This window comes from Dermochelys coriacea, chromosome 1 (assembly GCF_009764565.3).
Source record: "Dermochelys coriacea isolate rDerCor1 chromosome 1, rDerCor1.pri.v4, whole genome shotgun sequence".
Lineage (NCBI taxonomy): Eukaryota > Metazoa > Chordata > Testudines > Dermochelyidae > Dermochelys > Dermochelys coriacea.
Genome location: NC_050068.2, coordinates 101,499,689 through 101,523,624, shown reverse-complemented (window position 1 = coordinate 101,523,624; position 23,936 = coordinate 101,499,689). Strand labels below are relative to the sequence as shown.

Sequence of the window (23,936 nt, the reverse complement as noted above, 5' to 3'; positions counted from 1 at the left end):
ATCAAATTTGGCCTGAACAAAGACTGGGTGTGGCTGGGTCACTACAAAAAGTAATTTTCCCTCTGTTGATACTCACACCTTCTTGTCAACTGTTGGGAATGGGCCACATCCACTCTGATTGAATTGGCCTCATTAGCACTGTCTCCCCACTTGGTAAGGCAACTCCCATCTTTTCATGTGCTGTATATTTATACCTGCTTACTGTATTTTTCACTCCATTCACCTGATGAAGTAACCCTCAGCATAAGAATATGGTCCCAGTCATCTCATAAAATTGTGACAAAAAACTAGGGGCCACTTTGAAAATGTTGGCCTTAACCTCTTTGTCCCAGGTCTTCCCATCTCTAAATTCAAGATAAAATGTATTTACCTGCTTCAAGAAAAGGAGTACTTGTGGCACCTTAGAGACTAACAAATTTATTAGAGCATAAGCTTTCGTGAGCTACAGCTCACTTCATCGGATGCACTAACAAATTTATTAGAGCATAAGCTTTCGTGAGCTACAGCTCACTTCATCGGATGCATTAGCTAATGCATCCGATGAAGTGAGCTGTAGCTCACGAAAGCTTATGCTCTAATAAATTTGTTAGTCTCTAAGGTGCCACAAGTACTCCTTTTCTTTTTGCGAATACAGACTAACACGGCTGCTACTCTGTTACCTGCTTCAGAGAGGTTTCGGGGAGAGTCATTAATTAATCTGTGTACAGAGCTTTGAAGACATAAAGCACTATATAGAACGTTAATAAGATTTTTTTTTTGAGTATCAGTTTCCCTGTTGATGTGAATCACACACAATATCTAACAGACTAAAAATCTGTTCCCTGAGATTTGTGACTGGCTGAAGCAAAAACATCACTCTGATGCCTCTGATTTTGATCTTTGTTGGTGGAATCATTTTAGTTGCTACATTCTCCCAGAATAGAGTTTTGACTGATTTATTGATGATTTCCAAAAGAACAAAATTTATTTTCTGAACACTGGCAAACAGCATGCAAATGTAAAACCTGTGATTCTCTTCCATATCTGAGCATGCTGATTATTACATGCATTCCCCTAGAATGACAGTTTGTTATTGACCGTCTACCAGAGCTCTGTGAAAGCTCCCAAATATCATGATCTGCTCTGTCCTCTTGATACTTTGCAAAATACTGAATCTGAAAGTTGACATGTCAGTTTAACATTATGGCATGAATCTGTTGTTTTATTCATCTTGTATATGTGCACTACTATAGCTTTATTATTCCAGTTTATTTTTGGCGGAATCTTTCTGTTTAAAGATTTGATGGTTCAGATTTCACACTTGGCATCCTTAAGTTAGATGTACATACAAGTTTGATAATTGCTCTTTAAATATATTTTATTATTAACATATTAACCAATGGCTACAAAGCACACTTATGGTAGTATGAGTTCTTCTCTGGTAGTATAAAGGGACCTTATAACAGGTATAAATTACATATATAATGGGAATAGTCAGTTTTACGTGTTCACCCTCTAGTGTAGCGGATGTGTCGGTGTGGGAGAGGGCACAGCTGGAGTATGCTAAACTCTCACAATCCAGTTTGAGGTAATTACAAATTGACATAAATTTGAGCACCAAAAAGGCAGGGAGCCCCAATGAAAAGCCGTATTTGTCTCCCTGTCAGGTCTGCTGACTGGAGCTCAGGTGTATCTAATGTTCTGGGCATAAGTGGCCTCACAAATCTATGATCTGGGTCTATATGACTTGAACAACCCATCATGTCCATGGGGGTTCAATCACTTCTGCAAAAACACAACTTGAAATCTTTGGGAAAAATTTTTGATCAGGCGTAACCAAGGACTGTACCCTCTGCTATTCTGTTGACTGTTTCGGGGAAATATTTTCCTTCACTGAGGCTTTGTTTAAAAACAGTTATTGTAATGAATTATTTAAATAATGAAAATTGATAAACTAATTCAATGGTTTTCATATCTCTTGTAAAAGATGGCTAGGTATCATTTATGGGAAAAGCCCTGTACAGCTCAAGGGTGTCTGATTTATCTTTTGTGAAGGAAAGATTCCATGTATTAATCTGTAGAGACATGTAACAGTCACACATGAGCAGTTTCTTATACGTTATTACGGTGTCATTTAAAACAAGCAAACAATGTTGTGCATGAATTTGCTCCTTGTGAAAGATGCAGTATTGACCAGTTTGGAGTAAATTCTGCTATTCACAGAACCAGTACTCTACAGGTAGAGGCAGTAGAAGCTTTCCACAGTGTTTCATACTCAATACCCATTCAGTCCTTTGTCTCTAGGCTGACACTGCAAAAAAGAATTGTCACTTAGTCCCAACTATGGGGCTGGCTTTTGTGATGTATCTGTTCTTTGGAAAGGCGACTGAGACCATCAAAGTAATTTCACAGATCATAAGCAGATATCAGAAGGTGCCAACTTTCAGTCACTGACTTGAGTTAAATACATACCAATGTTCTAGGAGTGAAAAACTCTAAATCTTATTACCTGCCTCCTGAACCGTCCAGTATTCCTTCCATTTCTTTGTCTGTGGGCGGCGTGCTTGGTGCATATATTTCTCATGGCAGTGCAAAATGGTTCTCAACTTTGGCTAATCTGGTTAAGCTTTGTATTTTCAATGGATTTTGAAATCCAAATATTTGCCATTTTCACCTCATTTTTATATTTTATATAACATCATCAGGCAATTTTTCATAGGCAAAAACTGTCTCCTTGCAGCCAAGTGTTTGCACAGCTTTCCTTGACTACATGTCAATATAGGGTACATATCTATTTGTACTTGTATTTCCTCTGCCACTGAAGAAGAGGGGTCTGGATTTACCCTTCTGTGGGGAACTAGAAACGGTGGCTTCTCTTTAACCCTCATTCTATACCTACAAGAATTTTACACATACAGTTCTATAGTGATATATTTTCTGGCTCAATTAATCTTTGAAATCAACCACTCATGTCCACAGTTAATGTTTTGTTTTAATGTCAGGTTGACATACATTAAACTTATTTTCTCGTCAATTTCTCAGGAATATAGGTGATGTAAATTCATTGCCAGGCAACAATAAAACTAATCTCGTACAAAACTTCATTGCTTTCTTTGAAATTCACTCACCACAGCTAAGCCTGTTTGCAAAAATGTATTGCATGCAGTGTTGTATATTGAATTGTGCTGAAAAGCAATAGGATTTATTTAGAGACCCCTGGTATTAAAGTGTTATAGATTTAAAAAAAAACCCAGAAACCACCATCTTTTCTTTTATAGCCGTCATTCCTCAAATGTAAATTAAAAAAATTAAGTCTGATTGTACATCTCTTATCATTAGGTTTAGGTTGCTAGCAAATAGAATCAAACTGCTCCAAGATTAATATGCTGCTATCTAGGACAGTTAATGAGTATCTTTGATGAATGGGGAATATGTCTGTACAATTTATTGATTTCTGTATGAGATCATGTGTCTGTGTGAGGCTGAAAACTCCATTTTGAATGTGTAACCTTCTGCTTTCTCTATGCTCTTTTTACCTCCTTACTGGATTGAGAATTCCAAAGCTGGTGGCAAAAGAATAACAATATAGGGCAGTTGATTCTTAAGTACTCAATTGTTGGACATCTAGTCACTCTAGACAGAACTGGTCCCTGCCCAGAAGAACTGGTTTAGTGGGGACATCCTGACAATGAAGTCACCTGACGGGGGTCTGTGCTCATGTGAGGAAGCTGGCAAAGGAAGAGTTATCTTACATGGTACTAAAGGTTTTAAAGGGTAGAAGCTGGTCTTCTCAAGGATACACGTTTTCTCCAGTTCAGGAGGAGGGAGCAGTCATCCAGCATATAGCTGCCTCATGGGGAAAGGGTGCACTGCTTGCTTTCCTGAGCTCAGCTGGCCCCAAGCACAGTGGACAATGTAGGGACTTGGCCCCCAACCCAAAGAATGCCCTGGAGATGAAAATGGACAGTGTGTCACAGGAAGTGGGGGAGATGTGTCCAATACCCACAAGAGCTCTTCACTGTCAGCAGCCAAAGGTTAGGCAGAGAGAGACAATAACAGACACAGGGATGCCTGGATTTCTTCTGAAAAGTGTAACTAACTGCTAGCAGTGGCATAGCTAGGTGGTGTGAACAGGGACAGTGGACATAAAAAAAGGTGCCACCCGCTTGTACTCACTGAGCGCTCCGGTTCCTTCATGCCATTAAAGGCCCCCGCTGCCGAAATGCCGCTAAGGACCTGGAGCGAGTGAAGGCCCCCGCCGCTGAAGACTATTGGCCATCAGCAGCTTGTCTGATTAGGAAGTCAAACTAAAATGAATCACAAGGGATCCTACACTGATATAATGTACACCTTTTCCCAGCCAACAAAATAGGTACATTACACCAGTCTTTGGGCTTGCACTTGAGATCCTTTGCCAGCATAGCTATGCCAGTATAGGTAGATAGCAAACCTCTAGTAGAGATGAAGCTTATACCAACAGAAGGAGTTATTTTGCCAGCAAATCCCTGAATGACATAAGCTATATTGGCAGAAGGATTCTTTTGCCAGTGACTTAAACACATCTTGATTCATATCTACTAAGTGAGTGTTAACTCTTAAATTAGCGTAATTTATGCACTGAGGGACCAGAAGGAGGGATGTAGCAAGAAAAGCAACTAACAAAGGTAAGAATATGTAAGATAAAGTAGGCCACTCCTTACTTGAACTTGCATATTCTTACACCTTCTTCTAGCTCCTCACCTTGTAAATTATATGAACTTTTAGACTCTTACATAAATTCACACATCACTTAGTGGGTACAAGTAGGGCTATGAGTGTCTAATTTACACCACCTTGCAAAATGCCCCTGAAGTTGGGCTACTGTTTATGGTTAACGCTTGCTAGACTAGCAAAACTCCTTACTGAAACTAATAATATTTATTTGCAATCTAATCATGTTTATTGTGGTTGTGCCTGCAGGCCAACCAGGAACGGGGGCCCCACTGTGCCAGGCACTGGAGAAACACAGAAAAATAGATGATTTTTGCTGCCAAAGAGTTTACAGTCTAAACAGACAAGACAGGCACAGAATGGAGAAAGGGATATAACACAAACAGTGAGCAATGTGATGGCAGCAAATGGCATGGTAGGCTATGTCTACGCTACAGCGACACAGGTGCAGCTGCACCACTGAAGCACCTTTGATGAGATCTCTCCAGTCATCTTAATAACTATCCCACCGCTGCAAGAGGAGGTAGCTATGTCGTCAGAAGCTGCCCGCTGGCATAGTGCTGTCCACACCAGCGCGTAGGTCAGTGTAATTTACGTCGCTCTGGGGTGTGGATTATTCAGACACCCCCGAGCGACATAAGTTACCCCGAAGTAATTTGTAGTATAGACATAGTCTTAGTTCCATATTTTAAAAGTGCGTGTGTGTGTGTGTGTGTGTGTGTGTGTGTGTAGGGAGGGATTGTATTGCTTAGAAGGGAATCAGCTAAGCATGAAGGAAGGTGGGGTGGGGAAAGATGGAGACTGAAGTTGAGATGGAGGAATTTGGGGAAGAGGGAGGGCTGGAGCCCACCAACGGAAATTCCAGGCCCCAGGACCAGGGCCGTCCCTGGAGGGGCGGAGCCTGGGGCGGAAGTGACGATCTATCACTTCCAGGATCGCTCGCGCTGGCCATCATGCTGGCCCGCGAGGACCCCCAAAGCATGGGCCCCGGAGCAGTCTCACGCACCTAGGGGCCCTGTGGCCCACCCGGGAGATTTAAAAGGGCCTGGGGCTCCCCACCACTGCTACTGTGGTGGCTGGGGGCTCCCAGGCCCTTTTAAATCATCTGGGCCCCTGGGTAGTTACCCCCTTTGCGCCTCCCGCCCCCCCCCCCCCTCCATCAGCAGGCCTGGCTGGAGCAAACAGCCAATCAGCACAGGGAAGAGAAAGTCCAGTCAGAACTGTAGAGCATGCTCTGAATGTGCAAAAGTCCCTGCTTTGGCTGCTACTTTTTCTCCTACAGGTTGGAGGGGAGGCAGGGCATGGGCCAGCCCTATGTGCAAAGGGTGGAAAAAGGGGGCAGGGAATGGGCCAGCCCCACACACGGGGGAGGGTGGAGGGCTTGAGTGAGTGGCTCGGACCAGCCCCACGCGTTGTCCCATTTTCCCTTTGGGGAATATAGTCATTCTAGGAGTGTGCTGGGGGGTGGGGGTGCCTACAGTGCCATAGTCCCTGCATTGCTTTGGCTCCATATGCATACTTTCATGTAATCCCATTACACTATGTCATGTCACCCAGCAGTGGCTAATAATAGTAATGTAAAGGTAATTCAGTTGCAAAATGTAGGTGCAATTTTCCTCAGCCCACAGAAATTGTAATGTGACACAGATGATCACACTCCGAAATCCCATTAATGGTGCAGAGTAAGAACAGCTGGGAAATGGCTCCCTCTAATGTTTGGTAATTCCTATAGTCATTTTTGTAATGCTTTGCCCCATTTCACAGCAATTAATGTTATTTAAGGCTACTAGGATGATCCGAGGAATGGAAAACTTGTCTTATGAAAGGAGACTTAAGGAGCTTGGCTTGTTTAGCCTAACTAAAAGAAGGTTGAGGGGAGATATGATTGCTCTCTATAAATATATCAGAGGGATAAATACAGGAGAGGGAGAGGAATTATTTCAGCTCAGCACCAATGTGGACACCAAGAAGTTTAGACTTGAAATTAGACAAAGGTTTTTAACCATCAGAGGAGTGAAGTTTTGGAATAGCCTTCCAGGGGAAGCAGTGGGGGGCAAAAGATCTATCTGGCTTTAAGATTCTACTCGATAAGTTGATGGAGGAGATGGTATGATGGGATAATGTGATTTTGGTAATTGATCTTTAAATATTCAGGGTAAAAAGGCCTAATCCCCTGAGATGGGATATTAGATGGATGGGATCTGAGTTACCCAGGAAAAAATTTTCTGTAGTATTTGGCTGGTGAATTTTGCCCATATGCTCAGGGTTTAGCTGATTGCCATATCTGGGGTCGAGAAGGAATTTTCCTCCAGGGCAGATTGGAAGAGGCCCTGGAGGTTTTTCGCCTTCCTCTGTAGCATGGGGAACGGGTCACTTGTTGGAGGATTCTCTGCTCCTTGAAGTCTTTAAACCATGATTTGAGGACTTCAATAGCTCAGACATAGGTGAGGTTTTTCATAAGAGTGGGTGGGTGAGATTCTGTGGCCTGCGTTGTGCAGGAGGTCGGACTAGATGATCATAATGGTCGCTTCTGACCTTAGTATCTATGAATCATTAATTGTCAGAAGAGTAGGTGTACAATAATGGCTGCAAATGGTTGTAGAAGATTGTGAAACAGATTCTGCTGTCGCTTGGAAGGGCTAACTCCACACCTGAGTTTAATTTAAATTTGTACAACTTGGCATAACTGTAGTTAGAACTGTTAAACGGATGGGTAATGGTAAGTCTACAGAAAAACAAAACCTGCGGGAGTGAGTCTCAGAGCCTGTGTCAATGGACTTCGGCTTGCCAGGCTCACGCTACGGAGCAAAACTAGTAGGGTAGACATTCTCACCAGACTCTGACATCTGGCGAGGAGTGTGATCTCGGCGCCTGGGCTCCAGCCGAGGCCTGAATGTCTACGCTGATATTTTTAGCCCTGTAGTGTGAGCCATCTCACCTTAAAGTCTATGAGTCTGACACCAGGACTGGGACTCCCTGCTGCATCTTTTTTTGTTTTGGGTTTGCAGGGTAGATGTACCCTGAATGAGATTTCCTTCTCCTCTGGCTTTTTCCTGAAGATATTTTCTTTGTCTTTCCTTTTGGCCTGTGAACTTAGTGCTGACCTATTTTTCCTTGGCACTGACCTTTGCAAGCATACAACATGGTGTTATCTACAAGCTGATGAAGCATGGTTGCCTGAGTAGAAGTGACTGAGTGAGACAGTCCAGATTGCTTACTGTTTTCTGTGAAAAATCTCTTCTCTGTAGCACAAGCAAACATTGCCTATAATGCATACAAGTCCTGTTATTGTTGTCTTATGGTATGTCTGCACTGCAAATTAAGCCCAGGGTTATTGGGACTTGAGTCAGCTGACCCATGTTAGGGAATCCTAGGCTTGAACATCTACACTGCATTCTAACCCTATGTTAAAAAATTTTTGACCCTTGCTCAAACCTAGGACTCTGGCATCCACACTGCAAAGCAGAGATCCGAGTCAAAGTAACCACATCCCAGAGTCCCACTCTAGCCCTAGCACTGTGGGAAACTTTACTGCTCACCCTGCATGTTACCAGGAAGCAGCTCACTTTACAAAAGGCTTGGAAAAAATAATCCCAACTATACATACACAATAATGGGTTCCAAATTAGCTATTCCCCCCAAAGAAAGAGATCTTGGAGTCACTGTGGAAGTTCTCTGAAAACATCCACTCAGTGCGTAGCAGCAGTCAAAAAGGCAAACAGTACATTAGGAACTATTAGGAAAGGGATAGAAAATAAGACAGAAAATTTCATAATGCCCCTATGTAAATCCGTGGTGTGCCCACACCTTGAATACTATGTGCACTTCTGTTCTCCCAGTGTCAGAAAGGATATAGTGGCACTGGGAAAGTTTCAGAGAAGGGCAACAAAGATTACTGAGGGTATGGAAGGGCTTCTATATGAGAAGAGACTAAAATATTAGGACTGTGCATTTTAGAAAAGAGGTGACTAAGTGAGGGCTATCACAGAGGTCTATAAAATCATGAATGGTGTGAAAAAAGTGGATACAATATAAAAAAAACCCCAAGGATCACCCAATGAAATTAATAGGCAGCAGGTTTAATACATACAAGAGGATGTACTTTTTCCACACAGCACAGAACTAACCAGTGGAACTCATTGCCTTGACCAATGTACAACTGGGTCAAAAAGGAACTGGATAAGTTAATGGAGGACAGGTCCATCAATGGCTATTAGCAAGGATGATCAGAAATGCAACCCCATGCTTGGGGCAATGTTACACTTCTGACTACCAGAAGCTGGGAGAGGAAGACGGGTGGATGAGTCCATAATTGCCCTGTTATATACAATTCCCCTGAAGCTCTGGTATGGGCCAGTGTTTGAGACTGGGCAACATGGACTATGGGCTAACCCAGTGTCGCAGCTCTTATGTACTTTAAGTATTTATGTCATAAGGTCTTTTTTAAAAAAAAAATTAACAAAAGACAGTGGTTTAAATGTATATCCTGACACCCCTTCTAGACCTGGCATTTCCTGTCTTAGTTTCCTGGGCTTTTGTCCCAGGGAAGGGGAGGATTGTTCAGTGGTTAAGGCACTGGTCTAGGACATCAGAGGCCTGGTTTCAATTCCCTGCTCTGCCATGGACTTCCTGTGTGTGATTTTGGGCAGGTCATTTAACCAGTCTGTGCTTCAGTTGCCAATCTGTACAATGAGGATAATAATGCTTCCCTTGCTCACATGGCTGTTGTGAGGATAAATGTGTTAATGATTGTGAAGCTTTTTGAAATCTACTGATGAAAAACAATACATAAGAAATAAGTTTTATTATTATTTGTCCAAATAGACACCAATGCTTGTTATTCTAAGCAATTTCAATATCCATGTGGCAGATTACTTATGTAGTTTAACTCAGGATCTCCTAACCAGCAGAAAAAACATTGGATTATCTGTAATGTTCTCTGACGAATAAAATCCAGTAGGGAAGTACTGGGTCCATTGCTGATGACTGATCAATTCCCTATGGGAGTCCAGGATGCCAGCTTCTCTCAAGGGAGTGGTAGTTAGGCTCTTGCTTGAAGACGTAAGCTTTGAATGTTGGCAGTTTCACCAGTTATTGCTTTGTCTCTACCCCTCTCTTTTTGGGTGAAGTCATTAAGTCATTGAGAAGCAGCAAGGCAATTCTGAATCTATGGGAATCTTCCTATTGCCTCAATATCTTACAGTCCGGCTGACCACTTTGGACACAGACTGGAAGTTCTGCCTCTCTCACTTGTTCATGATTTCTTGTTCGGAAGTTGTGTCTCCATGCTGCTTCTTTAGGCACCAGCTCAGCAAAGTACTTAAGTGCTTTCCTGATTAGGGATGGACTACTGAATTAGTCCTATGACCCTTCCAGCAGTTGAGGTGTCAGTGAACCTCACTAAGATAGATGAGAATGCTATTGAATGATTCATCCCTTTTCTTCTACAGATGTACCACAGTACTTCACTGTACCAAGCATTCTCTCCTGTGGAGTCCTATGTATTCTCTCACCTCTGGTTTAATGTGCAGGATGCCACTAGGGGAGATAGTGAGACAATTTGAGCAATGATGCCCTTAGCATGTAGCTCTAGATTTCTATTTCATATCAGCCCAGGTGGTTTTTACTTTCCCCCTGAATAACCAAGGTCTGAACTTGGATGAGAGCAAAAAGTCTGAAGCTTTGTCCAGACCAGATGTAGGTGATGCTAGTGAGAGTGGGGTTGTTCAGGAGGTTGACCAATCCTTTATAATAAAGACTATTGCAACATCCTCTTCTCTGGCCTTGCTAAATCCTATCCTGGTCCACTTATATCTGCTCAAATGCTGGTGGAAAGATCTTTTCCTGGCTCACCACTTTGACCATGTCACACCCCCCTTTGTGTCTCTCCACTGACTCCATTTTATTCACTGCATCAGATACAAACTACCTGTCTTCATTGTTAAGGGCCTTCTCAGTCTATTCCCCATTATACTTATAATCTTTCATACGGTATCAAGATGTCAAACCTAGCTTCACTCCACAAAAGATGCCTGGCTTGATTGCCCATTTAAAAAAAAATCAATAAAAACATTAACATTTTCTCTTGTGCCAGACCTATGCTTGGGAAGGCTGCAACACTGCCTCATTGTCCTCCTTCATATTCCTCCTAAAACTCGTTTCTACCATGGTGTCTACAAAAAACTCAGCGATGGTTGGGTGGGTGATTTTTCCATGACTGCTACTTTTCATGCTGACCAGCATTTTCTCATTGTTTCTTTGTGCTCCTCCCCCACCCCCACCATTTCTTTAAACTGTCTGTTGGCTATAGCCTTACATGTAGAGTGCAAGCAAGCTCTTCAAGGCAGGGCCTGTATCTTTGTTATGCGTGAGCGTACAGTGCCTAGCACCCTGGGGCCAGGGCATCAATGTGCCACTATAATACAAATTAATAACAATTTGTACTTTGCACTTGCATTCCTCTGAAGATCTCAAAGAGCTTTAAAAAGGCACTGATTTGCCTAAGGCCACACAGCAAGTGAGCGTCAGTGTCGAGAATAGAATGCAGGTCTCCTGAATCCAAGCAGTTTGCAGTTTCTGTTTAGTTACAAAGTTGTCAATCACCTTAATACCTGAAAGTCTAGTTAGGAATGTGTGACACTCTCTAGGGGTGCCCAGAGTTGTAAGGCAGCTCAATACTACTGGTCCTTAGCATGCCTGAAACCACCAGCCTCTGGCACAAGCACTGCCTTCCAACCCCCCACAAGCCTCTCTCTGTCTGTACAGGTATCAACAGGCACACACCAACCCCTGAATACTCAGGAAATTCCCTGCAGTGTCCCGCCCCTTATCCACTGACCACTCACAGAATTACCAGGCTACTATTCACAAAGGAAGGGTATACACCAGCATGCAAGATTCAACTCAAGACCAGGATTTTGCTTAACACTAACATACTGAGATATATTGATAGTGAAAACAAGACTACATTTATTATCAAGGAATAGCTATTCAAGTAATAATATTGGAAACAAATGGTTACATGTAGAACAAAATCATAACATGCTTTCTAAAGCCTAAGCTTAAAAGGTTAACCTCATGCCTAAAAACAAAAGAACAACAAAAAAAGTGGGGGAAAAAGAAAAAACACCTCACTCAAAGTTCTCTTCATTTTTCAGCCAAGCCTGGTTCAGATCCTTTTTTCTTCCTCGGTGAAGGGGAGCAACAGGTGGCAAAGATTAAATGTATTGGTTTGTAATACAGAAAACAAATGATAGTGTTTTCTGGTGGTTTAGGTTTATAGGGAAGCAGGATATTGGGGAGGGAGGCAGTGTGTGGGGTTGTGTTATTTATTTAAACAAAGGAAACGGCATGCATATTCAAGAAAGTGATTGGATCCTCAAAGATACAGTATTTTGGCTCCTAACTTCCATTGGGTCTTCCTGATTATCTTCCTTTGTTGTTCCAGCAGTCTAGAAAAATGACTAGCATGATTCAAATAGTATGTTGAATGGCACAAGTGTTTAATAGTCATTTCCTCGAGCACTTCAACCTGTCTTTTGTTTGCTTTTTGCTTCTCCGTGTCTGTGACTTGGAATCACTGAAAGAAGAAGGGAGGGCATCACAAACAGCTACCTCTTAAATTCTTGGAACGGCTTGATTGAAGCCTGGAATCCTGTGGCAAAAGAGAAGCAGCAGCCTAGGGATTTCCTATATCTTGTTTGTGGTTCTTATAGAAACTGCGTTTATAGTTTCTACATGCTGGTACAAATGTACTACTCTGTAAATGGCTGGGAAAGAAATGTTAGTGATAGAAGGATGTTAGTTGTATGCCTAACAGATAAGACTTTTCATAGCCTGTAAACTGTTATTTATTGACTGTGGACACCACAACTACTAAAATTAAAGGGCTCAGTTGCACAACCATCTCCCATACTAACCCCAGTGTGTTATTGGAGGGAAAAATTATGGAAAAATTCTCACCACCAGCCATGGCTCTTTTGGAGTATGCTCTAATTTTTACGCTTTCTCCCACAGGAACTTTTTACACCGGAGTGCAAGTTTAAGGAGTCGGTTTATGAAAATTATTATGTAATCTACTCGTCCATGCTCTACAGACAACAAGAGTCGGGTAGGGCCTGGTTCCTGGGGCTTAATAAGGAAGGGCAGGTCATGAAAGGAAACAGAGTGAAGAAAACAAAACCAGCAGCTCATTTTCTACCCAAGCCATTGGAAGGTGAGCTTTGGGGGCCATCACAGCCAGATATGCTGAAATTTTAAAAATCTCTTTCTTTGAGATGGTAATACCACAAAAGGAGGGGGAATGGGTCCTATCATATCGTTTCAGAATGCACTTGGCACACAGCCGCTGGCCATTCCATATGAAAATTCCTCGGATTCTTGAGTGTTTTGTGCTTCACCACAGTGTGTCCTAGAAAGGGCATATGTTAAAATGCTCTTTCATGGGATTAAGAGGTCGTTTTATTAGAAGAAAATCTATTGTTAAAATGCATTGTGCTACTTGTTAAAATTTTCTTCTGGTAGAAGCAAAAAGTTGGTGTCAGGTATTGCAGTGAGAAAATATTCCTTTCATGAACCACCCTGAGTGGCTCTGAACAATAATGTAAACTTAAGGAAATTGGAGTTATGAATGGAAGAGATGAAATGTCAGCATTCCAATTGAAGAGCATTCTAACACAAAACTCAAAGGCCTTATTATAGACTAAATCAAACTGCACTATTGAGTCAGCTGATGTATGGTGCACTTTTGTGTCTGTCAGCTATTCTGCAAGGTTAGGAAAGGGGAACAACAAATAATACCTTTAATCATGCTAACCTTATATACTAAAATGATCCTGTATAATCTAGCAAAATGTGTTAATTTTTTTTCTTGAATATAGAATTATCTATTTGTCCTACCCATTCTACAAGACTTTTTCACCCGGGCTTTTTTTTTTGTTGTTTTGTCCTATGTACACTCCAAATCTCAGGTTTCAGAGTAACAGCCGTGTTAGTCTGTATTCGCAAAAAGAAAAGGAGTACTTGTGGCACCTTAGAGACTAACAAATATATTTGAGCATAAGCTTTCATGAGCTACAGCTCACTTCAGCGATGACGTGAGCTGTAGCTCACAAAAGCTTATGCTCAAATATATTTGTTAGTCTCTAAGGTGCCACAAGTACTCCTTTGCTTTTTACTCCAAATCTCGTTCACTTTGATCCAGATTGTTGCTCATCGCCTCAGTAATGCTGAAAAGTGTCTCATTAGTTAATGTCTTAAAAGAAACCCCACACCTTTCTGAGTAATGATTTTGTCAGCAGTGTCATGTTTTTTAACATTACAGTTATCCAAGAATTACAAAGTGTGGAAGGTTTTGAGGAATTTCAAATCTAAATCATGTGTTAGATTTTCATTACATAAAAGAAGAGAGTCCTACCAGCCCTAGGTGACTGGCTTTAACATCACATCTTAGTTTACACTGATTTGTTTGTTTTTTTCCTATGCTCCATAGTTCAAGTGATCTTAAAAACTTTCCCAGTGTTTCAACAAGACTTGCACTATATGTGTTAGCCCCTATATATGAACTTAAAAGTTATGTATTTTAAGACTTTTTTTGGGAAAAATGCCAGAATATTTTTTAAAAGCAATCACAGTACATACAGCTTAGGGAAGATGTGATGTTTCCATTACAGTAATTAATATCTGTATGGTCAGACTCTTATCAAAAGAGTTTAGGTAAGGCTTAGAAACAACTTATTTTATGTTGCCCAGACGAGTCATCAAAGACTACAGCTATACTGTGTAATTCTTTCATTTTATATTGCTGTCTCATGGTGCTTACCTTCATATTTTTGTAGGTATTTCATCCTGTTCCTAATTAATCAGCAAACAGAGTGTTCTAAAAACAATTATGAGTGTACACTCTAAGAACATCGATCATCCCCAGCATTATGTACTCTAGAGAAGAAATTTAATTTCAAACTTTCAAAAGCCATAAAAAGATTTAGATTATGTCATTGCAAATGTTAGAAACAAGTTAAGTACTTGATTAGTTAATGATGTTATGGGCCTTTCATATCTATTATGAAACTTCTGTACATTGAAGATCAAGGTCAGTGCTTTGATGCTACTGCCTCCTATTTTAATTAGTCCAGGGAAGAAGGGATTGTTCTCTCACAGTTTTTTCAAGATTTTGTGTGTGCTGATTAATTCTTTTGACTGCTTGAAATCTCTTTTTTAACACCAGTGTGATATAAATAAATGCTACCCCCTAGTTATGTGTAAGTAAAATATTACCTGATTCAGTGATGTGGAAAATGAAATTGAATTATCGAACAGTATTCATCATTAAGGCAGCTCAATGCAGGTACTTTGTAACTGAACAAGTGTATTTTCCTCAGTGACTTAAATGGTTACGAACCTAGTGAATCCAAGTGTGCTCTTCTTAATTCTTCCATAAATTCAGTTAATAATTTAGTTTTGGAGTTTTCTGCATTTCAAAATTCCAGCAAAGATCAGTGACTATGGAATGTTTCTTGGCCATATATTACAAGACATCTTAGGGAAAAAAGAAAGAAATGAATACTAGCTGAACAGTGACCGTTTTGTGTGCTGTCTAGAACCGTACCAAACACTTCAGCAGTATAGATGAATAAAACACCAAGTCTTATCTAATCTCATCATGTTTTAATTTTATATAACATTCTGTAGGATTTAGTTTTTGCGAATACATCAGTGAGCCATTTATGGGGGGGGAATAAATGCCACCTATTAACCAGGCTGTAAGAGGAATATGAAAATTAAATAATTAAATTATTTCCTTCTGAAAGTTAAAAGTTCTTGATTCTAGTATCGTCGTTCTAGTTTTTGATGCTGAAAATAAGATCCTCGTGGCATTTGATAAGAAATAACTTAATGATGTACACCAGTAAATATCAAGAATCCTTAAAAATGTAATCGGAAAAATTCAGTTTTGACTATTGCCTATTTTGTAATAAGACTGTGCAAAGCTGAGGGGTTTTGCTGTGCAGCTCATTCTTCCATATTATACAAATTGAGATAGAACAGTTCCTTTTCATTTCTGAAGCTTCTATAAACAAGTCACATTGTCCATTTAAAAACAAAGGGACAATTTCCTATTGTGCATGTAAGTCAGGGCTGACGGAGGAAAGAGATACTTGGATTGTGTGGAAAATATATCAGTGGCTTAAAATAGTCCCTTAAAGTAGCTAATCTCCTTCACACACAAGGAACAGAGAGACTATTAAAACACTTGTTCTTGTAAGGATGATACCCAAATAATTTGTAGAGCATAGTTTTATAAGTTCTATGGCCTGTATTATACAGTCAGTCACAGAGGGCCCTTCTGGCCTTGGAATCTATGAAAATAAATCCTACTGAAGTTTTTTTTTTCCCTTCTTCCTTAGTTGCCATGTATCGAGAACCATCCTTGCATGATGTTGGAGAACAGTGCCAAAGGCTGGGGTAACTCCAAGTAAAAGCACAAGTGCATCTGCAATAATGAATGGAGGCAAACCAGTGAACAAGAGTAAGACGACATAGCCAGATCCTCACAGGTGTTTGTGACTTATTGAGGCCCTGAATACAGTTGAGCAATTTATCCTTGCCGGACTCTCCAACTTCTGTGTCTGTGGATTAGCTTGAGGCAAGTGAATACTTGCTTTTTGCTGTTTCTGAACTAAATTGTTGCAAGTGGATAAATCTCAACATGTAGCTCCTCCCACAACAAGAAGACAACCTGGATAACCAGCTAAACTCAGACCAGGAATGCCCTACCAGATATGGAATGCCTTTTTAATATCTTTTCTGTGACTGTGACACTTCATGTGAATGACATACTTCACAAGTACACTTGATACCTTGCCTGCTGACAGTTACCCATAATCCCTTTTTGAGTCCCAGTTTCAGCGAAATCTATGTGTTTAAGTTCTATTTGTAGCACACAGATAATATCAAGTAATTTCTAGTTAGATGCTGTAAACCTGTGCTCTTAGGATTTCTCTTCTTCCCTTTTTTTTTACAAGGCTGCTTGCTCCACTGTCTGTGACCTTTTGCAGGGATTGTGGTTCTCTAAATGTTGCAGGTGGCTTAGTTCTGAAAGCACTCAGGGAATCAGGAAGCCTTCAAAAACCTATTATTATGAATTATATCTATGAAGACTAGAATCATTGTCTCCGACTTAGAATATTGATAAATGTGAATACACTTTAGTAACAGATACCATGCTCCTGAGATTGGCATTATTGTGGTGGGAAAAGTGTCAAACATGACCAGTAGAAAAAATTTTGAGACTAGTGTTTAACATCTCCCTATAGTTTCTTTTTGTGTGTGTGTTTTATACATATCACAGGCTTACTGGTAATGGTAACATTTGCCTTGCCCCAGCAAGCAAGACCCACTCATTTTTGGGAAAGTGGGTCCAAAGAACTCTGTAGGCCTTGTAGGCCTGAATTAAGGCTCATATTTCACCTACTAATTGTCATTGTTTGAAAACCAATAATTAAGACTAACAAGAATTGCGCTACCTAAATCCAGTTCAGATCTAATCCTTTCCTGTTTTTAATTAACTGAATTTAATGCCATCATTATTTTGGCTGTTTTCCACTCTTCCTCAGCAAAGCACGGGCAAGGATGATGTTGTGTTCTTTTAGCAGCACCAATGCAAAGGGTAGTTACAAATTATACTTTAAATATATTTAAAATTATACTTTTAAATTTTTTTAACTGGGTCTAGTAGAAAACAAAACAAACAAAATTTAGCTCAGCATGCAGAGTCCAGTCCTATGTATTTCACCTTGTAACCCAGTACATACCTCTAACCCAGCTTTTTAGGATGTTCCCACCAAGTTGCTAGATACACGGTGCCTTGCCTTGCTTTCTGTATATTATACATTCTAACTAGAGGAAATCAAACCCATTATGATATTGAGTCCTTGGATCATGTTTCAATTGCTTCATGAAAAATATTGGTGACATTTCACTGGTGTCAGTTAACTGTCATGAAACCAATTGAGAAAAAAATGAAATGGGTAATAAGCTTTAGACAGTACAACAAAGATGCCATTGTAATGTTAAATACTATAGGTAATGAGTTTCAAATATTTAGTCGCATACTTTCAAAAGACTGAAATAAGGCTATTCTGTGTGTGCTTAATAGGCATTTGCTTCTCAGAAAGGGCAACAAGTACCTGGGTTTTGGCAAAATGTGTGTGACAACCTTCTATTGGCCTCTTGCTGTTATCATGTTTAAGGGAGACAAACTTCATCCTTCCCTTTTGAGCAATTGTATGTAGTGAAAAAAATAATTTTCTTATGGCAGTACACAGAGCTCTGTGACAGCCACCAGTTGTTTCAAATTCCTGGCCTGTTTAGCTGCATACTGATTCAGTCTACATTAACTCTTCATGCTTGTCATATGGGGGATGGAGGGGTTCCATTTTAATAAGTAACCCAGCATATTGTTTAAGTAGGTTATTGTAATGCTGCTATGAGTCTTTTGATAGTTTAGGTTCCTTGTTTAGATACCGTTCAAAACAGACAAAGTTTGGGTCTTTTTAAAGAGCCGAGTGAAACATATCAAGTGAAGTTTGTTTTGTAAGTATTTAAGCATTTAACAAGACAAAGCTACGTTAATGCTGTGACAAAATGTGCAAAAAGTAACTTTTGGCCCAGATCATCCCCTCACCTGGTGGCTTTAAAGGAGAAAATCTCTATGAGACACCCCTTGTGGTGAGCCTCCCATCTCATCCCACCAGGAGGGGTGGGACTTGTGTGTGCCCCCCTACCCCCCAAAAAAAAGACTATGAAGCCTCCCCCAGTGGATCAGTAGGAGGCCAGGACTACCAGAGTAGAGCTCTGCCCCGGCTCTCTGGTGGCGTCCTGGCATTGGAGCCTCACTGACCTCCCCGCCTCCCTCACCTCTGCTGTAGCACCTCTTGGGATTGGGAAGGGAGTTATGCTGAAAAGCTGCATTATCTTTTGTGTCTAATGTTCACAGGGCTGGTGACGGAGCCTATGTGCATTCTTGCCCTATCCCACTCAGTCTCCAGCCTGCCCAGTTTGGACCCTGGACTGCACAAAGGTGGTTCTGCAGGGTCTAGAGATGAGAAAGTGCCATAGAACTGCCTGAGGTATGCCCTGAGGATGTAGAGAGCACAAGCTGGTCCTTTGAATTTCAGCTCTCTGGGAGTGGTGTCCCAAGACCATATACATTACCATTGTCAACATTAATCCTACATCTCAGGCAGCTATTTCTCTGCCAACCAGTTTGACTAGTTACAATTAAGGCTGAATTTATTTTGTAAATGACTAGTATGTACTGTAAATGTATCACCAGTTTTATTTTTGTTTACATGGGTTGCCTGTAAAGGTGTTTAATCCTGTGAATGGATGTCTTAAAACAATTTCTTCTAAAGGTCTGTTTAAACATAGAGCACAGGAGTCTTTGTTATTTGTGCTTTGGTCACTCCTTTAATTTTGTCTCTTGTCTCGTCTGTTGCATGGGAAGAGGATGCAATGATGAACTGCATGTAGTAGGCCATGCATATCAAGAACTGTTGGTATGTATTACTAAACTTACATACATATATGCAAAGAGTTGGTTTGCATTGTACAGTTTGGTGTTTATTATCATTTGTTGTATACACAGAGGCAACATATTGAATAAAATGTTTATATGAAGATATATTGAAAAAACAAAACAACTTTATCTAACAAGCAGAATGTGCAAAATAACATTGCACTGGCCACAATATAGTGAAACCATGTAGCTAGTTGGCAAACTCAATTCTCCCCCTTTACCATGCCAAAGAAAATTTTAGCTCCTTGATATATTACCTCTCTTGCTGTTTCCAGGATAAGACTTCGCCATTTTGTTCCCTCTAAAAATTAATTTTGCTATTAAGTGAAAACTATTTCAACTGTCTGTTACTACTAAAGTCCTGTATAGTAAACCTGATGAATTAATTTATATTTACAGATTTTGTGTTTGTATTTCCATGTTCAGCAATGTATGTGACTCTACAGTATGCCAGACATTTGCATGCTGTGTTTTGTATTGCTCCTTTCTTTCTTTTATTTAATCCCAGAGAGCCTGGGTTGCACAGTGGTCCAAAAAAGAAATCGCAATCTCTTCACTATCTCACTAATGCACAGGTATGTTAATAATGCAGATGGGCATTATCTCTTCATTTTCCCTCTGAAACAAAAAGTTCATTTTTATTTCAGCAACAATTTTGGCAAGATATCAGTCACGCATACACACACAGTTCTTGGTAGATATGTACAAATTGAATAAAGCACTATTTTAGTTGTGCTTAAAAAGTGTTTATAGATTCACATGAACCCTTACCAGCTTGGTCATGTTTATGAAAAGCTATAGTAGCTTCTATGGAAATATCACAAGTGATTTGTAGCTCACTTAACACCTCTTTTACTTCTTCTCCTATTCTTTAAGAAACGCTCAAATCAACATGTTTATGTATTGTCATTTTTTCATCCATATGATTTGTATAACAAAATTAACCCACAAAAGAATAAAAAGGACCTTCTTTCACAATGTATTTACTTGAAAGAATCTTGTAAAGCTCATAATCGTTTACACACAGAGGGACAAATTCTCTGCTGCTGTAATGTTATAGCAGTCAATCGAGTAGACAGAGATTGGCCCATGTATTAAAGGTGTGTCTTGTTGTTCTATGGTACAAAGTAGAAATATTCAACTCCATTCAGGTTAGAAAACGGAGGAAAATTAGACATAGTATAGTTTTGTTTAAATGCTCCTTTGGATAAATTTGTGAGCTGTGCAATACATTTCAAGATTTTTTTCAGGATGTCTAATGCAAGTGCTATGATTTATTTTTTTTAATGTAATAAAATTTTTGTTCTAGAGCCTAGTCGTAAAAATATTCAACTTAGTTTTATTTGTCCTTGGACTACAGTACGAAATATAATTTAGAAGTAAAGTGAGTCACCATTCCAGAAAGAAGGAGGGCAGTGCATCAAAAACACCAAGCCAGGGGTACATGATCAAATCTCCAGCTACACACCTCTGAAAGAGAGCTTGACCATTTACCCTCCCAGTAATCCTTTCCCTTTGCTAAATCATTGATACAAGCAAAACAGTGAACAACAAGTTTATGTCTGAAACCCAAGAAGAAGTTATATGGAGTGGCCACAATCCTGCCAAATGCTGAGAGTGCTCAGAAGTAGTATTCAGCACTTTTCAGACGCTGCCCTTTTTATCACAAGAATAGAGAACTGTATATGTGTTCAATATCAAACTCCCCACTTATCTAACCAGCTTTCTCTTTCTATAATTACTGTTTACCTGAGACCTGGAAGCAGTTACATAATTATTGTTTGTTAATTAAATGGGAAATATTTTTCATTCCCTTGCACCTCTTTTTTACTTTTACAATTTAGGCAGACAGTATTTTCACATACATGAAACAATAATATTTATCTTCAAGTCTTATTTTATAGCAAAGGAATAAGCTGCATAGAAGATGGACTGGGACTCATATCACTGGTTTCCTCAGTGTGGGAAAAAAAGCTGTTCAAGCAACACACACAAAAAAGAATAAAAATGGAAAAGAAAATAGATATCCATTACATTTTGAGCAGTCTTACTAAATACTATATGGCTTATAGCACAGTTTTGCTTTGATAATTTATATTTTACTTAATCCCAGGCACTAGCTTTGTCAAAGAGAATTTTAAAATGTTTTTTTTTTTTAAATAAGGCGATATTAATCCATCCCAGTAGCTGAAAATTAAAAAACAAACCTGTTGTGGAAATGTTTAAAAGTTTGTCTTACTAGAAATTAGAATCACTTCTATGTTTTTAGTTTACAAACTTAAAAGGAAAACAAACAAAATCACAAAGTAAAATAAAATACATCAAATATTACATGACACACAGATATCCAGCAATTTATGGCTTTACAGAGAATCATTTTCCAGTCTAGGAATATGGCTGCCTGAAATATCATAGCTAGATACAGTATTTATATCTTTGTTTGCTAGTTGTTTAAATGATACCAAGTATCTATTCAATCTAAAAAACATTGATTTTCTACTTTGTTAGCTGTACAAAGTACTGTACATAAATGGGAGATATAATGAAGCTTGTTTTCCTTTTCTCTTTCATTGACTCAGAAGTACCCACATCTGTAAGACATTTATTACTATAAGAGATTTCCGGTCTGTGTTAATTTATATATATAAATAAAACCAACAAGCTTGTGTTCACCAGTCGAAGACCAGCATTGGCAAATGTTAAATGACACAGTGAAATACCTAATCTCTGTACAGTTTTAATGGTTACAACCATAAAATATAAAATGTGATTTTAAAACTTGTTTTACTTCAAAGTTTGTTTATGCTGTATCAATAAATTTTAGAACTCTGCCTGATATTTTGGTTATCTAAGGAGAGGCAGTAGCAGCTTTTGGGTATAGTTGTCTCTGTGAATGTGCAGAACTCCCATTTATAAGTTATGCACAGACATTTAGAGGTGACTGGATTACGCCTCCCTGAGAACATGGTCTTTGAAAAGCTACACATTTATGTTTAAAAAGAAAATGAGGTCAGAGCAAGAGCAAGCTAAATGGGGGGGAAATGATTGTTGAAAACCTTTCAATAGCGCACCTGAAGTTTTCACACAATAAGTGTTACATGTTATGTACTGGTGTATTTTCCAATTTAAATAATCAATGTCCTTTCTATAAGAAAAACAAATTTCTAGTGTAATAATGGAAATACCATTTTTAGTTGATACACAGGTTCCTTATTTCTTAGTCTTGTATCAAACTAAAAGCCTGAAACTTGACACCTACATCACAACATAACAATATCAAAGTTTGGGAATTTTTTTTTGTAATTAATCAAAATTTCAATCACTTTTGAAAAGAAAATGTACATCTTTTTTCGCTCTGAAGAATTAAAGGGCTGCCAAACCTACTTGTAGGAGGGAAAAAAGATTCAAATGTAAATAACTTAGGGAAGTCCCAATATAGTTGTGCATTTTTCATAATTCAATGTGAATTTCACACTGAGCAGCATTTCACCGTTGATAAAAAATAAAAATTTTGTTCATACCACTGCACTGTTTGTATTACTGTTTGAAAACTGCAATTAAATTATTTTGTTTCCACCATTGGAACATCTTTCATTGACAGCAGTGTGCTGTATAATGTACCTGATTTTCTAATTCAGTTGACGGTTGGACTCCCAGCTTCTATAAAAGTAATAAGATATAGTGAATATCATGTGTGACAGTGTAATCTGTTCCAAAACAGTGAGTCCTAATAGCATACAGAATTGGGATCCTAAAAGTTACCTAATACATTTTCATGTGCTTTTCTTTTTAAGATGACTAGGTAAGTGTACATACATAACACTATGATAAAAGTACATACAAGTTCTAAGATATTTATTAAATATAGCAACTCATTTATCTGGATTTTTTTTAAAAAAATCTTATCCTACAGGTTATGTATTTGAGAGTATAGTATGAAGACTAGATAACCAGCTTAATGATACTGTAACCACAGAAATTAAGATTGATTTATTTTTTTAATTGTTCTGTTCTAGCATTGGGGTCTGGTTTTATAATTTGGGTCATTGGCCTACTCTCTGGGATTGCTTAGGTATTTGGATCTCAGTTATACAACTGCAGATCTCTGACAAAAGTTAAAATAATTAATTAGTTTTGAGGAGCAATTTACAGCTTCTCTTGTTATTGGAGCAGGGAAATAATCAGAATTGGAAGAAAAAAACCCAGCCAAATAATAATATATTTGACAGATACCAGAAATGGCATCAGATACTATTTTTGACAAATATCCAGCCAGTTCTACTCTTTTATACGAATGCCATTTCGTTATGTAATGGGTTGAGATTTGACAACAAGCTAACTATACAATAAAGCTTTCTTGTATCACTTTCATGGAGCCAGGAATTCAACCTTAAGACTTCGAGGCCAATCTCACTCCACTGGAAGTCAATGTGAGTGTGGCAAATTAATTCAATAGGAGCTAGAGTAAACCTGCAGTTGGTTGTTATGAAACACAGAAACTTACATTGGTCTATTTGAATATTTCTGGTGGTGGTTCTATGTGGTTTGCCTTGCATTTAATTGTTCGAGCAGCCTAAAAAAAAAACCAAACCCCTCAGTCCTTGATGCTCCATGTTATGATTAAGGGTATTCTGTGCCAAGCCAGATTTCACAAGCATTCCCATTCATC

General features: G+C 39.2%; 2 protein-coding genes across 2 annotated transcripts in view; one reads left to right on the top strand and one right to left on the bottom strand.

The window, feature by feature from the left end:
- The window catches only part of FGF14 (fibroblast growth factor 14), a 205,685-nt gene extending 185,006 nt beyond the window's left edge, over positions 1–20,679 (top strand). The window contains 3 exon segments of the mRNA XM_038373943.2: positions 12,706–12,904; positions 16,095–16,130; positions 16,133–20,679. Coding sequence (XP_038229871.1) covers positions 12,706–12,904; positions 16,095–16,130; positions 16,133–16,230 — 333 coding nt within the window. The 3' untranslated portion in view covers positions 16,231–20,679.
- The window catches only part of ITGBL1 (integrin subunit beta like 1), a 246,213-nt gene continuing 239,025 nt past the window's right edge, over positions 16,749–23,936 (bottom strand). Inside the window, 1 exon segment of the mRNA XM_038373930.2 lies at positions 16,749–23,936. Within this exon segment, the coding sequence (XP_038229858.2) occupies positions 23,888–23,936 (49 nt within the window). The 3' untranslated portion in view covers positions 16,749–23,887.